Source organism: Tiliqua scincoides, chromosome 4, assembly GCF_035046505.1.
Source record: "Tiliqua scincoides isolate rTilSci1 chromosome 4, rTilSci1.hap2, whole genome shotgun sequence".
In the NCBI taxonomy this organism is placed as follows: domain Eukaryota; kingdom Metazoa; phylum Chordata; class Lepidosauria; order Squamata; family Scincidae; genus Tiliqua; species Tiliqua scincoides.
This window is the reverse complement of record NC_089824.1, coordinates 44431231-44446674: the sequence shown is the minus strand read 5'-3', so window position 1 is coordinate 44446674 and position 15444 is coordinate 44431231. Positions and strand designations below refer to the sequence as shown.

The 15444-nt window shown below is 42.5% G+C and overlaps 1 protein-coding gene across 7 annotated transcripts; it reads left to right on the top strand.

Annotated features, from left to right (window-relative positions):
• The first annotated feature begins 106 nt into the window (after window positions 1-106).
• On the top strand, window positions 107-9228 carry CHCHD7 (coiled-coil-helix-coiled-coil-helix domain containing 7). Of its 7 annotated transcripts, none has more exons than XM_066626132.1 (6): window positions 107-239; window positions 4914-5002; window positions 5503-5635; window positions 5989-6066; window positions 8132-8230; window positions 8865-9228. In XM_066626132.1, exons 4-6 carry the CDS (start codon window positions 6013-6015, stop codon window positions 8967-8969), a joined length of 258 nt encoding a protein of 85 aa, XP_066482229.1. In that variant the 5' UTR covers window positions 107-239; window positions 4914-5002; window positions 5503-5635; window positions 5989-6012; the 3' UTR covers window positions 8970-9228. The 7 variants fall into 7 exon arrangements, with proteins under 7 accessions (XP_066482229.1, XP_066482228.1, XP_066482230.1 ...); XM_066626131.1 differs by having other exon boundaries at window positions 4914-5017; XM_066626133.1 differs by lacking the exon at window positions 4914-5002 and having other exon boundaries at window positions 5523-5635.
• Window positions 9229-15444: the final 6216 nt, after the last annotated feature.

Genomic DNA, 15444 nt, shown 5'->3' with positions numbered 1-15444 from the left:
TTGGCGGGAGGGCGCGCCGCTCCGGGAGGACGGCGCCCATTGGCCGGTGCGCCTGCGCTCGCACTCGCGCCGTTGGCCTGCGCGCCTGTCAGTCTCGCCCGGGCCGCGGGCCGAAGGCGGACTAGGCTGCGCCGCTTATAAGGGCGCTGCCCAGGCGGCTGACATCTTTCCAGCCGGAGGCCAGGCTGTTTGTGGCGCTGCAGCGGTGGACTTGCGGACTCTGCGCTCCCGCCTGGCAAGTAAGCAGCCCTGCGTCTCCGGGAGGGACGCGGGACTGGCCGTGAAGGCCCCGCCGGGGCAGCTTCCCCGGCTCCCCCCCACACTGGCTCAGACAGGGCGCGGAGGCGGCCGCGGCCGCTCTGCCTCCAGAAGCTTGCGAGAGACGTCGCTGCTGCGGCTGGTCTCCGCGTCCCCGCCGCCGTCCGGAGGAGAGGCCGGGCGGCTGCCCTGCAAGCTTCTCGAGGCTTCGCTGGGGGACTGTTGCGGGAGGCGGTTGCTGCTTTCTCAGGGGAGCCTTGCTGGTCCCGGTGGTGAGAATTGGGCAGTCTTCCCAAGGAGCCCGTGCCGCCTCTCCCTCGTGCTCGCCGGGCTTCTCCCCCCGGGGCAGCGCAGTGGGAATGGGGCACTGCCCAGCTAGAGAGGTGGGTGGCCAGTGCAAGGAACAGGTGCTGTGTCGTCCTTGGGCAGCCATGCGGGTCCCAGCCTTCCCCTCCCCAGCAACAGGAGGCAAACACCTGGGCAGGGTAGCACCGGCCCTTCAATGGGTGTCTCCATGGGGCTCGCACCATCTTGCTGTGCCGTTTGGAGAGACGGAGTGTGTGTCAGCAGCCAGATGCACCTCCTTTTGGATCCTTGCTTGTTCTCTGATTGTAGACTGTGTTGTGATGTTCAGGACTGGCCTCAGTGGCTCCAACTTTCCTCACTACGTTTTCTAGTCTAGAGCAGGGGTCTCCAGACGTGGCCGGTGGCAAGCCTTTGTCTGACCCCCAGTAAGTCTCTTGTGCCTTGCAAGCCACTCAGTTGAATGTGACCAGAGCTGTGCTCCAGTTGGGTCTGGAGGGTGTTCTGAGGGCCAGGGAGGCCATGCTGGGGTGGGGTGGGGTGGGGGGGGAGGTGGAGGGAACAGAGCTGCAGCAGCAGCACACTCTTTCTTGCGTGCTCCTTTCTTGATATGTCTGTTGGTATCTGCAGTTTTTCCCAAGCAGCAGCCATGCTTCCTGTCTTGCACTAGTCAGGTTGGCCCCATTAGAATTGTTTCTACTGGCCTTCCCAGAGGAAGAAGTTGATTGACAGCAGCAGGGCTTCTCCTGCTAGTTGCCACCACCTACTTTTCCAGGTGACAGAGCAATGGGGGCAGCAGACCTGTATTCTCTAGTCCTTGAATCTAGGTGGGAGGAGGCAGTAGGACAGAGAAAATGCTGCTGATGCATCCCAACAAACTCTTAGCTCACAGTGGAGGTTTCACCTTGGTAGTAGCTGGTCAGGGGTTTGCATTTATTGGCTCGCTTGAGGCACTGGAGCTTCAGCAGCTACTTCTGACACCTGTCCTGTTTGAGAAGTCTATACAGGCCCTTCCTCACTGGGCTGGAAACGCAGAAAAGGGACTGGACTAGAACTCTGTACTTGTGAAAGGGAACATGGGTGTTTGAGTGTGGCGTTCTGGGCTTCTCTCCCCGTCACCTACTTCATACCCTTCCAGTTCTACTGCTGAGGACCTGTCTGTGTAACCTTCTTAATAACAATGGGAGGACAAAGGGGTCAAGAGCAAGGTGACCCTGGTTTGGTATGGTTCACTTTCCTGTATGGATAGCTATTGCGTGGGGTTAAGAGTGGTTCTTGGGGAAAGTAATGCCAGCATGCAGCATTGAAACCCTGTGAAGCAGCTCCTGGAGTGTATCCATGCAAAAGATTGAATCAAAATTAAAAGCGACATAAAGTTAGCAGCATACAACAGTTGCACGTTTCTGTCCAATTCAGGGGTTAATACTCTTCTTCTTTATCCCAGTAGTTTTCAAACTGGGGCATTGCGATGCCCCAACCTGAGAGCCCTGGGCAATTCTCTCTTAAGGGTTGGGGAGAAGGGGAAGGCAGTGATACACACCTCTGATCAGGGCGCAGGGGTGCACTGGCACTCACCGCTGCCTGCAGCAGCCTCCCAGGGATTGGGGGAGCCCGGCCCCAGCAGGAGCCCTCCAGAAGGTGATCATGACCATTTCCTGTTTCTCAATTGCAAAACTGGGAGTGGTCGCAATAGCCTTCTGGAGGGCTCTGTGCTGCTTGGGGAGCCTTGCTGAGGCTGTCGCCAGGCCCCCCCCCCCCCGATCAGAGGCACTACCTGCAGCAAAGACTTAGTGGCTCTCAAACTCTCCATGAGAGTTTGAAAACCACTGCTTTATCCCATAACTCAAGACTGCCTCTTTACCTGTTCTCTATTTTATTACGTTCTGGATAAAGCAGTTAGTCCAGCTGTCTGATTCGTAGAAGCAACTGGTTGGTTATTGACTTTTGGGTTGATAGGATAGGTTTTATGGAATACCCTAGTTAGTATCACAACTAATTAGTAAGTACTGTATGTGGAATATTTAGCACAACATGTAGAGGTGATGGATGACTGTTAGGTGTGCTGAGTTCCTCTCATGCCACTTATATTTTAGGCTGTGCATGACCTTTCACTTCTAAGAAACAGTTTGTGTTTATTGTTTTATGTTAATGTTAAATCATACTCTTTCAAAAACAAAACTTTTGAAAAATACTTGGGAGTGTCTTGTTAACCTTTGCCATGTATTTAAGCTTTTCCCTGCCAGTATGATAGATGGAAGACTTCATCATTTCGGGGTGGGGGAGAGGGAACTTTCATAGGCAGTCATGCAACAGAGAGAATATGAGAGAACTAGGCAGATGATGTTGCGTACTCTGTCCCTGTGAGGAAAGTGCAGATCTAAAGTGCAAGTCAGTAGAGATTTTGAGCCTCAGTAACCAGTTTATGTCCTTTCTTGTGAAAGCTGTTGTGCTAGTCTAGGCACTAGCTGTTGCCTGTTGAAGGGCACTAGCTGCTCCTTTTCCCCGTTCTCTGTTCAGATGACTGTTCTCCATTCAGATGACATGGGCAGCAAGAGAGCCAAGATCATGAGAAATTGTTGATGCTGTAGTTAGACAGCTGGGAGGTGACTGCTAAGTCATTTTCTTTCATGAAAACTAGTAGCTTACTGGTAGCCTAGTGGCGGTTTCTAAAGATGCTCTTTGTACCCATGGGAGGGGGAGAGAGAACTATACCTTTTGCCTTGCCTCTCTCTCTTTCCATCCCCCTCCCTTGCTGGCCTCTCCCTGCCCCCAGAAAGTGGCACTCTTCCTATTCCTGTTTTAATTCCCACCTACTAGAGCTTTCTGCACTCTCAGTTATACTATCCTCAAACTGCAAGACCATCCCTCCCTCTTCTTCAATGTGTAAACAAGGATACCACTGTATACAGTGTTACCCCTGCAGACAAGACCTCCACTTAGGAAGGAACTTGTCCATTTATATAAGTTTTCCAGTTGCACTAAAATAGCCATGTGGTCTCCAAGCACTCTTTCACTGACATTTGTAGTGGCTTCCCAAAATGGCTCTGCAGGTGAGAGGAGCAGAAAATAGTCAGATAATTCTAAACAGGAAAAACAGTCTGTGTTCCAAAATGTATAAGAACAAATGCTTGCTTGCTAGATATAGAATGAACGTGTTAAGAAATCAAATTTTAACATATATAAGAACTCTAAGCAGGTGTTTTGATTTAGTTCCATGTCTTTAAACATAACACACTTTTGCTAAATGAAACCAAAGCTCAAAGGGGGAATAGTGAGATTGGGTAGTGAGCCATGAACGCTCCTTATTATGATAGAGCTTTTATTAATCAGAATAATTAATCACCTTAGCAACAAGATTTTTTCTAGTAATAGTGACCAAAGAGTCTAATCCAAGCTTTTGCCACAGCCATGCTGCTGTTTGATTCACTTGAAAATCTCAGTATGGTACCTTGCCAGCATTACCATTGGAAAGATTGCAAAGATTACATTGTTTTCTGAAGTGTTCTTTAGTGCAGTGGTTCCTAAATTGTTTGGGAGAGTTTGGGCTGTGTAAGTCTTTGCTGGGGAAGGAAGGGGGTGGTGCTGATTCTCCTGCAATCATGCCAGCCCTGGAGGTATCAGGTTATTTTCAGACTCACCAAGGCCCACAGATGCCCTCCAGAGGGTGGGGGAAGCCTGCAGGACCCTATGCAAGCTTCCCTGCATCTTAGAATTGCTGAAAAATCTTCTTGTGACCCTCTTTTGGTTTTTGTTGCAGAGCCAGAAGTGGGTCATGCAAGAATTTTTCAGCAATTCTAAGGTGTAGGGAGGCTTGCAGAGGATCCTGCAGGCTTCCCCCACTCTCCAGAGTGCATCTGCAGGCCTAGATGAGTTTGAAAATAGCCCTGATGTGACACCTGCACAATTGGAGGAGCACTGGTGCTGCTGTCATGGTTGCCCCACCCCTAAGGGAGCAGGGTCAGGGTTCCTCAGGCTGGGGCATCATGATGTTTAAGAACCTCTGCTTTAGTATATTTTTTACAAATGATATATGTAGGGCTTATATAAGCATATTACGTGTATGTATGTATCTGTGGATGATATTTTGAAGTGGATGGAAAGACTTGATGTTCAGTATGAAACTGAAATAATCTTCTAGCCTCACTTCAGGAAATCTGGAACAGTTCTAAAATTTCGTATGCTATAGCAATGTGTGTTTAAGTTGTAGATGTATAACTTCAGACTAGCATGAACTACTAATACAGTTAAAGGAAATTTCAGGTAAGTCTGCCATTTTTTCTATTCCTAAACATTTTGGTAATCAATGTTCTTAAGAGGCTGCCCTCTAATTCTTGTTTCTTTTCTGGGAGAAGAAGAGACCAGTTCACCCTCCTTGCTTGTCATTCTCATGAAGTGTTCATTTGTTGCTCTTTGCAACAGTGGAGTTTACACCCATTAACGGGTAAAGTAATTATATGTGAGTACTGTTCTCCTTTGCATAACTAGATCTGCTGGGAAGCAGGTTATGGTGGTTGAAATCTGCTACTTGTCTTTCTAGTAAGCAGTTCCACAACATTGAATAAGAAGAAACTTCAGAAAAAAATTAATAAACCCTTAATGAAAAATAGAAGGCTGTTCAGTGGCTCCACCCAGGATGTGGTGTGAAATATACCAGGTGTTCTTGGGACATCCCGAAGGGGAAAAGGTTGAAATGAACACACCCAAGATTGAACATCCTCTTATAATACATTCTTTGCTGCGCAAACATGATGTATAGGCACTTAAAGTCATGCATAGTGACTGCCACATAATGTATGGAATGCCTTTATTTGACCATTTGCCAGAGTCTATACAACTCTTGGAGATATTGTGTGCCTTTCTGTTTGGGTCATTCTGAATGTTAAATTGAATTGTACGCAGACTTTAATGAATTGTTTAATACAGTGGTTCTCACACATTTAGCACTGGGATCCACTTTTTAGAATGAGAACCTGTCAAGACCCACCGGAAGTGATGTCATGACCAGAAGTGACATCATCAAGCAGGAACATTTTTAACAATCCTAGGCTGCAATCCTACCTACACTTACCTACGAGTAAGACTCATTTACTATCATTGTTAAAAGCATATACATAGTAGCTTGCTAAAGTGCAGGTCTGTAATATTTCCCAAAATGCAGTCACATACCATGGTAGCATCAAGTCTATCTATTAAAAATAAAATATTGAAATGAATGGGGACTCACCTGAAATTGGCTCGCAACCCACCTAGTGGGTCCCGACCTACCGTTTGAGAAACACGGGTTTAACATAAAGTTATATGCCAAAGGCCATTAGGACAATTAACAGCTATAGCTTATTTGTGGGAAGGGAATGTAAAATTTATGGAACTATGTATCTGTTAAATAAGGTGTTTTTCCTGTCTGGTAAAGCTGTCTTTTTCTTTTAGTTGTCAACACAAAAATACATCTTAATGTCCAGAAAACTACAGCGACTTCGAGACCATGACATAAATCCCTGTCTAGAGGTAGGAAGTTAATAAAGAAATATTGATTAACCTTTTGGCTACTATACTGCTGTACAATAAATGTTTTTTCTTTGAAACAAACATGTCTGCAGTAATCACATGATGCTACCTTCTTTTTGGGAATGTGGGCATTCTCTGGAATCTGTGGTTTGAGGCTTGCAGCTTATTTCAGTCTGCTATAGGATTGTTAAATCTAATTTTATAAATAGAATTCACTCAAACATTTTTAGAGAGTACCAAAAGCAAGATAACAACCACCAGTAATAAAAATCCAAACACATGCTCTTGCATCAAGAACATTCCCAGTTGGGTAAAATGCTAGTAGAATTCAGCATTTGCATTTTTTCTCTGAGTATTTATTATTTCAAACAGGTTCAATGGATTGATCAGTTGGAATAAAGGCACAAGAGCCCTTCTGAATCAGGCCAAAGGCCCATCTAATCCAGCATACTGCTTGCCACAGTGGCCCACTAGTTGCCTTTGGGAAGTCCCCATGTAGGAAAGAAGACACACTTTTCTTCTGCTATTACTATTCTGCAACTGGTATTCTGTTTTACTGCTGTATAGATTTGTTCCATGTAACAATTTTCCCAAATTGTTCCTCAGGAAGGTCAAAGTGCTAGAAAATTTAACCTTTTCTGTTTGTAGGGCTGTATCCTCAAATCTCTAAGGCATTTTGTTTCATTTCTTTTTATAAAACTTTGAGAATAGATCCAATAACAAACCCAATGTGTATACAATTTTGATAGTATCAGACTTCTGACATTAAACCTTATTAACAATATCTGCAATGTTTTGTGCAAAGCTCTTGCCTCAATTCTACATTGTGGGATTCTCTGAGTCAGATTTTTCTCCTTCTCACACTTAGAATTTTAATACAGTGTAAGTATGAACAGTGTAAATATGACACTTCCATATTTGCTTGTGCATCTAGCAGGTAGCTGTCTCTATTTGGAGATAAGTTTTCATTCTTGACCAGCACCTTACCCTTTTTTCAGCAGTGAAATGGGGTTTATACCAGCAGGGTAGGTAGAGTATGCTACCAGGTATATGTCCTGGCACAGATAATTGGGCATGTTTCATTTGGAAGTTTCTTTAGGGTGTCCTCTTTGCAGTGTTCATATTGGTGACCTTCATTTAGAGTAGGGGTGTTCAAACCCCGGCCGGGAGGCCATTTGCAGCCCTCAGGGACTCCCAATCCGACCTAAAGGGAGCCCCCAGTCTCCAGTGAGCCTCTGGCCCTCCGGAGACTAGCTGGAGCCCACGCTGGCCCAACACAACTGCTCTCAGCATAAGGGCAACTGTTCAACCGCTCACGTGAGCTGTGGGATGAGGGCTTCCTCCACTGCTTGCTGTTTCACGTCTGTGATGCAGTAGTGGAAGCAAAGGAAAAGCCAACCTTGCTTTATGCAAGACCTTTTATAGGCCTTGAGCTATTGTAAGACCTTCATTCATTCATATAAGTTCCATCTATAATATATTCATTTATGTAAATTTATTCAAATTTGAAATGTAATTTAATTCTTTTTTTCCTGGGCCCCTGACACAGAGAGATGTTGTGGCACTTCTACCAAAAAATTTGGACACCCCTGATTTAGAGGACCAAGACTGCTATCTGAATCTTTAAACTGCAAAGTGCTTGGGAGTTTCAGCTATGCTGAGCAGATTTCTCATGTGCGCATTAATTGAAAGAGGTTTACTCAGAAGTACATCCCATGAGAGTAGCATGACTTGCTTTCTGACAAATACATTTAGGATTAAAGTTACTTATCCATGCTTTTCTGGAAATAAACTATACTGAAGACAGTGAGGGCTGGCTTCTGATATAAATGCATAGGTTTGCACTGTTGGAAACTGGTTTGTTGAGCAAGCAGACATAAACACTATCAAGTACAATATGATTTTTGTCCACATAGACATGTAGTATTATAGTCTTAGTGCTCATTAATGTTTCAGCCAGCATGTATCATTTCTAAAAACCGTGAATCTAGGTATGAAAATTGCTACAAAACAAATATTTGTTCAATACTAGACTATTCAAATATCACTTCCTTTTATGTTGAAGGAAACGGATGCTTCTAGAAAATGTATGGATGAGAGTAACTACAATAAGAACGTGTGTTCCATCTATTTTTTAAAGTACAGGAACTGCAGAAAATTTTGGGTAGGTATACTTGAGATGTTTCTCACTGCTTGTGCTGTAATTGGAATGCTCAGTTTTCTATTCTGTATTATACATAAACTTGTAAGATAATGAAAACATGGTTAAATTTTTAGCAATTCAACTAATGTTGATGAAATGTCAAAGTTCAACTTTAATCATAGGTATAGATAGGAGGTTTTGAATAGGAAGTATTTACTTGCTAGTTGCCTTGCTGTTCAGATCTTAAATTGAGAACTTTAACAAAACCTGATTTCTCTGTTTAGAGGCAAGCTATTCAAAGTATGTGCTGCCTGGACCAATTTATGCTGCCTGGACCAAAATAATCCAGGTTCTAGAATTTGTGTGAGGATTTAATCTCAGTAGGATAGTTTAACTCAATTATACTATTGTGAATTGGCTACTTAAATCTGTAGGGTCACATGGTTTTGCACTCAATATAGCGCTGCAGAAAGTGTCCTCCTTTTATTCTTAATAGATAAAATTTTTCAACTGTTCCTATAATTTTTTTTCCGCTTGCAAATAACATTTCAGTTTTTGTGCCATTTGGTTTTGGAAAATGGAAGTCCTGCATTTTAAAATGGTTTGATAATGAACTTGATTGAAATGATTAATACACAATTTCTTGTATTTTTAGAATGGGATCATGATGCAGAGAAGAAAAGATGGAATAAGACCAGATATGCCTACAGCTGAAGAGAGAGAGAGAATTCTGGCATCATTAGGAGGAAGGCCATACTGATCATCCAGCATTACTGATTGTACAATGGTTTTATTGTAAATGAGATGGTCAGGAAAGAATATTGAAAATGACCACTAGAGTGGGTAATAGTTTTGCTGTTAACTTTCCTAATACCCCTTCCAAACTATCATTAGGTTATTGCAACTACAAGCTCACTTCTACTACTGAAACAGAATCTGCAGCCTTAATGACTTTTCTGAAGGGCAAGATAACAGCATGTTGGACAAATGTTCAGTAATAAAAGTATTTTTTTTTATAATGGGACTTCTGGCAGTTTGTGATGGTAATGCAAAGATCTTGGTAGTTTTCTGACTTTGGCCTTCTACTTCACAAACTCCATCCCCACAGCTGTAGCCTGGAATAACATTTGAACAGAAGGCTAGGATCTTGCAACTGTTCATGGGAGAGGCAGAAGATTAGGGTTACACTTTCCTGTGGCTTCATGGCAGGGTATCTTTTTGAGAGGGATACCAGACTGGGTGAAAATAACACTGAGAGAGAATAGTTTTGCAGAAATTTTCACAATTGGTCAGTTCTGTAGCAATTCCCATGCTTCTACTCTTGCAGGAACATCATAGGTTTAGTTTTTCTATCATAGCTAATATCAAACAGAACTTTCTGCTCAAGAAAGTCTGTCTGTAGGTGGGAGGGGCACATTTGCATCCAATCCCATGAGTAAAAGTGATGTGCATCCAATTGGGGAACAGGTACTTTTTTGTTGGTTCTGATTACCAGGTCTCCATTGTTTCATTCAGGACTGGATTCTGGATTAGATTCTTAGCTCTGAAGCTGCTAAATGCAGATTTAAGTGATACTTTAAATCTGCATTGGTGAGCTATAATTAGAGCTGTTTGCTTTGGGTGAGTAAGAATATAATGGGCTTACTTCTGAGTAAAATAAAACCATCTCCAAACACTTCTAGCTATAATTGGCAAAACTATTAATTTCTAGGCAGTACTAAAACCTAGATGCTTTGCAGTTGCTGTCACCCATCACCAGATGACAAATGGACCTGTTCACCTGCCAAAAACAGAACTAACATAACCATGGAGTACAACATTGTGCTCAAATGCCAAGGAACTACTCTAATGCTTGACACTGTATAGCCTACCTACTACCACATTGTTAAACTTCTAGTTTAACAAGCATATCTCTGTACATATTCCAGAACATATCTTTGCGACATTATTTTTCTCCTTGTAGGTAGTACGTGTCTTAAATTTCAAGCCTCTAATTCACTTGGCATCTGGCAAACGTTTGTTTGAAATTCAGCCCTTTAAAAACACACATCATTTACATTAAGAAAGCTCTTTGAGAGGTCTAGAGTATAAGGGAGAAGATAAGGAAAAGACAAAATGATTAGGGAACTAATTTCAATGCTTTTACTTACAGAACTCTTCATGGGTTCCTAATAATACCAACTACAAATCAGAAACACAAACTTGGGAATACTTGCTGGTAGAATAATCATTGTGTATAATATTGCAGACTAAAGTGCTATAATACCTTTCTAAATAAAGGTTGAAATCTTAATTCACAAGGCTCTTTAACATTGTAAATTAGGTTGTGCCTTACTCTGTAATAGTAGGTTATAGTCTGATGCAGTGATTTTTCAACCACTGTTCTACAGGACATTGGTGTGCTGTGAATGGTCTGCAGGTGTGCCACAGGAGCTTGGGGGAAGGTCATTTATTAGTAAGACCATTGGGGGATTGAGGCCCCCACCAGCAGTGTGGTATGCCTAACTAATAGTGTAAAAAAAAAAAACTGATGGGATGCCTTGGCAATTTTTGCACCTTGTCAATGTTCTGTGAGATGAGAAATGTTGGAAATTGCAGGTCTGAAGAAACGTTTTAAACTGTTGCTGTGTGTGTACCATCACCTATGACGAAGAACTTTGTACTTGAAGCTCAATGGACTTACCACAGCATACTTTTTAAGATATTTTCTGCTTTTTGGCTATCTTTCTTATTCTGTGCTATCTTTCTTATTCTAAGGATAAAAGCACAAGAGGAGAGTTTGAGGTAAAACTTAGATTGCTGGTTTACATCTGTATTGTAGAATGGAACAAAACCCCTCCATCGTAGAGGATGTGTACAGTTAAACACCTACCAGTATGAGCTGAAGGAAGCAATTCATTCAGTGCACACTTGACGCTCCGGGCATTCCTTCAGCTGTTAAACAAGAGTTGATTTAACTTAGATGCTTGCTATTCCACCTATGGACTTGTATTTCTTTGCAAAAGCATTAACTGGTATATTTTCACTTTCTAAAAATTGACCGACATCTCTTTTGCAAATGTGGGTGGTGCACAGAATTGAAAACCAATATGTAAAAGTTACTTAACCACAAAGGTAAAGTATAAATGGTATTAACAGTGTCTGATGCTCTCTCCATGAATGAATTTTGCCAGGAATATCCCTAAATCAAAGATGTATTGGGGGGAAAAAACGTTGCTTCCAAGTACATGGGGCTTGGGGGAATGGTAAACTACAAACTTACCATTATCAGTATGTGAATGATCTAAGATTTATTGAAATTATCATTGTCACTGCATCTTCTTTAATGCTACTCTTTGACCAGATTCGGATGCTTAGGTGGCCAAGGATGGTCTTTGTGAGCTGGGGAGGTGTCCGAGTCTCTTCTTCCTTGCACAGAAAATATGATGGAGGTGCTTCATGTTGTTGCCCAGTTGTGCAGAAGCCTGAGCCAAGAATTGGGTGTCTGTGGAACAGTTGTATCATGTGCTGCTATCTTTGTGATGGTGGAGAAGGAGCATTGGGCCTGTTCCACCACATAAAAACAGATAGCCTAGATAAGTGTCTGAGAGAACAATCCAGACCCTTGGATGGGCCAAGTGCAAGTCCCTTGCACCAGCCCAGGGTTGTTGCAAAAGTGCAAGGAGGGAGGCCAGTTTGGGGGCTTGGTGAGGGAGGGGGAAGGGCAGGAAGGAGGCATTATGGGGCGGGCCATGGCTTAGCAGGGGGTGCGGTAGAATCTGGCACTTGTGACTGGATCCTAACCCTGATCCTGGGCTGCTCAGATCTGTGCCACCTCTTTTTTTATTAACGTACACAAACATACAAACATATAACATACATTCAGGAGTGCTAAATACCATATACCAGTGGTTCTCAAACTCTGGGGGAGTTTGAGAGCCAGTAAATCCTTGCAGGGGCGGGGGAGAATCGAGCTCCAGTATCCACTTTCCCTGCTGCGGGGAACCCTGCCAGAAGTCGAGCCGGGCTCCCCGCACCCCAGGGAGGCTGCAGGAGGCTTGGCTAATTGCACCCAAGCCCTTGCAGCCCCCTGAGCGGCAGGATCCTAGGGATCCCACCACTGCCTTCCCCCCCCCGCTCCTAGGCTGCCCCTGCATCGCGAAGCCCCAGTTGGAATAGCACTGCCATATACCATTACTAATTAATCATACTATATCTCCTAATCTACTTACTCATCTATTTCTACCTGTTATTGATTTATCCATTTATTTATACAATATACAATAAATTTTCCCTAATGCCCTATACAATATTTTCTAAATATTCACTTTCTACCAAGCGCAAACTAACTTCAATTGCTCATTAATATTAAAACAAAATCTAATTACCAAAATTATCACCTCAGCTATTTCAACTCCAATCTAATTCTCCAATCTAATTACACTTTTTTCTTTGACATAATAACCATATATAAAACAATCCTTCCATACATTTACATTTCCAGCTATATTTTTTAATACATTCTAATTCATATTTATCAATTTCATATGTATTCTTTTTTTTTCTTCAAATAAATTTGGGCCATTGTTATTAGCTGAATAAATCCAATTTTCTTTAACCTTCAGATTACCCCTCAGGATTCTTTTTCTTTCTTACTTTCCATTTTTTCTCCTGTAATATCTTTAATAACTTATCTCTATAACAGAATCTGGTAGATCCACACTTTCTTATATTTCATTCTTCCAGTGTTCATTCTTCCAGTTAACTGGGATATATTTTCTCCTTCTTGTTCCAACAAATTTTGTGATTTGTGCACTCCTGTTACTCTGTTCATCTTATCTTCCTTGATCTCCATCAGTGCCTCTTCGTCCTGTTGACTTTCCTCCTTGTCCACTTTTTCATTCCCTTGTTTATCTTCTGCTTGTTTCTTCACATCTTCCAATTGTTCCTTACACACATCTATCTGCTGGGAAAGAGTCTCCAGACTGTCTTGAATCTGCAAGGACCAACTCAGCTGTTGTCGCTCCATAACAAGCAATTTCTCCGTATTAATCAAGATTTTCTGTATCCACATTTCTGGAACAGAATCCATTTTGCAATTTCTCTCTAGTCCACTAGATGTCCACAACATATTATTCTCCTTACGTCCACCAAGTCATTACTACTAAACCATCCGCATTCCTTACGTACCTCTTGTAGATAACAGTCCAGTGCAGTTAACGGAGAGAGAAACAAAACGCAAGAAAACAGTCTCACCGTCTCTGGTGCAGAGAAAACAAAGCTCTTTCAAATCTAATGGGAATTGTATTTATATCCAGTTATTTCCAAGAATAATTCTGGATTTTAGTTCACACCCAAGTTATAGTTGTAATTATAATCCACCACCAATTTATTCCATGGCAGAGAAAAAGAGCACTTTCAACCTTCTTAAAAAGTCTCTTGTTAACGCCTCCAATATATCCAGGGCATTTAGCCAAATCAGTCAATCAGAGCCAGGGACAATATTAACACTTATCTTAAATTTCCAGCTTAAACTTTACACTTCACGCTTTTTTTGTTCCTCCATATGGCATCTCAGCACAGAGCCAGCAGCTTGATTGCAGATCACTGCACCTCCCCCAGTACTGTCACAAATGGTTAGATTTCTCTGAGAAGAAAGCCCCCACCCCCCTGGGCTCGGGCTTTCAGTTTCCCAGATACCTGCACTGTTTAGGTTCTTGTCTCTCCTAACAAAAATCTTCAGGTCCTCTTCAGACCTGCAGTATTTGGGGGAAAACAAACTGTCTCCCAGGAGCTCCTGGGGACATGTCTGTTCGTCCACTGTTGGCTCCTCCTCCCCCCAGATCTATGCCACCTCTTGAGGTGGTGAAGATCCGAGTAGCCCTATTGGGTCTGCTGCACCATTACCTGAGGTAAGAGGAATAAATTCCACTTTGCCTAAGTCATAGGCAGCCCCAACCCCACTCTGGATATGGGGCAAGCCATGCAGCCTCCCTGTTCCAGAACAGGTTAGGATTGAGCTGGGAATAGGTCTCATGAATGCAAATAAAAGAATGGGAGAAACAAAAGACTGCACTTTGAACCTCAGTATTTCTAGCCTGAAGCTTAGCACTAAGGTAGACATGATTTTTTTGGTAAAGGTTCAAAATGATTCCCACATATCTGCCTACAAAAATGCTATGAATTGATTATTAATTAAATGCTATGGCCTAATGTCCACTGTGAGGTCAGAATTATGCTAATTATTCTCCTTGGGTGAGACCACACATGCTTTCTGCACATACTGAGAGTAGTCCTACTTGAAAAATAGGTCAATGATTTCATCTTAGGTAATTCCATGAGCCTTTCCTACCTTTCAATTATACAGTAGTAGCTTTTCTTCCTTTTCAATTATCCCAATGCTAATTAGATTCAATTCTGTAGAAAGGCATCAAGGTCAACACATTTTCAAATGGTTCAGAATGCTTTCCTTTTATTGGTAGTGGTAACTGCTTGTAACTAGCAAGCTCCAGAAGTGAACAATGTATTATACAGTGAGAAGTGGATACTGTGGAATGCAAAGTTCAGCATTGGACTTCTGAACATATACATTCTTCTGGTTCTTCCATCATTTCCTGGTTACTGAAGCTGGAACAATGCTTCCTTTTGTTGCCAGTCACATGGTTCCCATTAAGAGAGAGCTTTGATTTTGTTCTCTTAAAAAGCAGAAGCATGTATTTCGTTAACTGGAGGTATTTAAAAGGTTTAGATACCCCCTCAGTCTAAGGTGCTATGAGTCCAAGAACTAATCTTTTGGAGAGAAAGTAAGGGTTGTAAAACAGGCGTTTCATATCTGCCATCGGTTTAGATTGGTCTTTTCTGTGCTTTGTAACAGCTCTACCATAATGAAACAACACGTTGTATGAGATTATGCTATTTGACTGCAAGACTGAAATTATTGCTGCTGAAACAGTTTTGTGTCTAACAAAGCAAGGAGAATTGCATTTCCAGCAAGAGAGTAAAATATGTTTCTGCGAAGTGTTGAATTGTGAAGGCTGATACAGTATTAGGCTTAAAATGGATACTTGTTGGTCCTGCAGCTGTACACACAAATCATTTATCATGTGAAGGTATTTCTACAATGTATCTCTATTCAGGAAAGAACTTCACCTAAGTTTGTCTGTCAAACTGCCACTAAAGTAATAGGGGACAGACTATTTTGGGGTGTGTGCTTTTGCTTTGAAGTGGTAACCTGAATTGCTGCTGTGCCTTTGGGT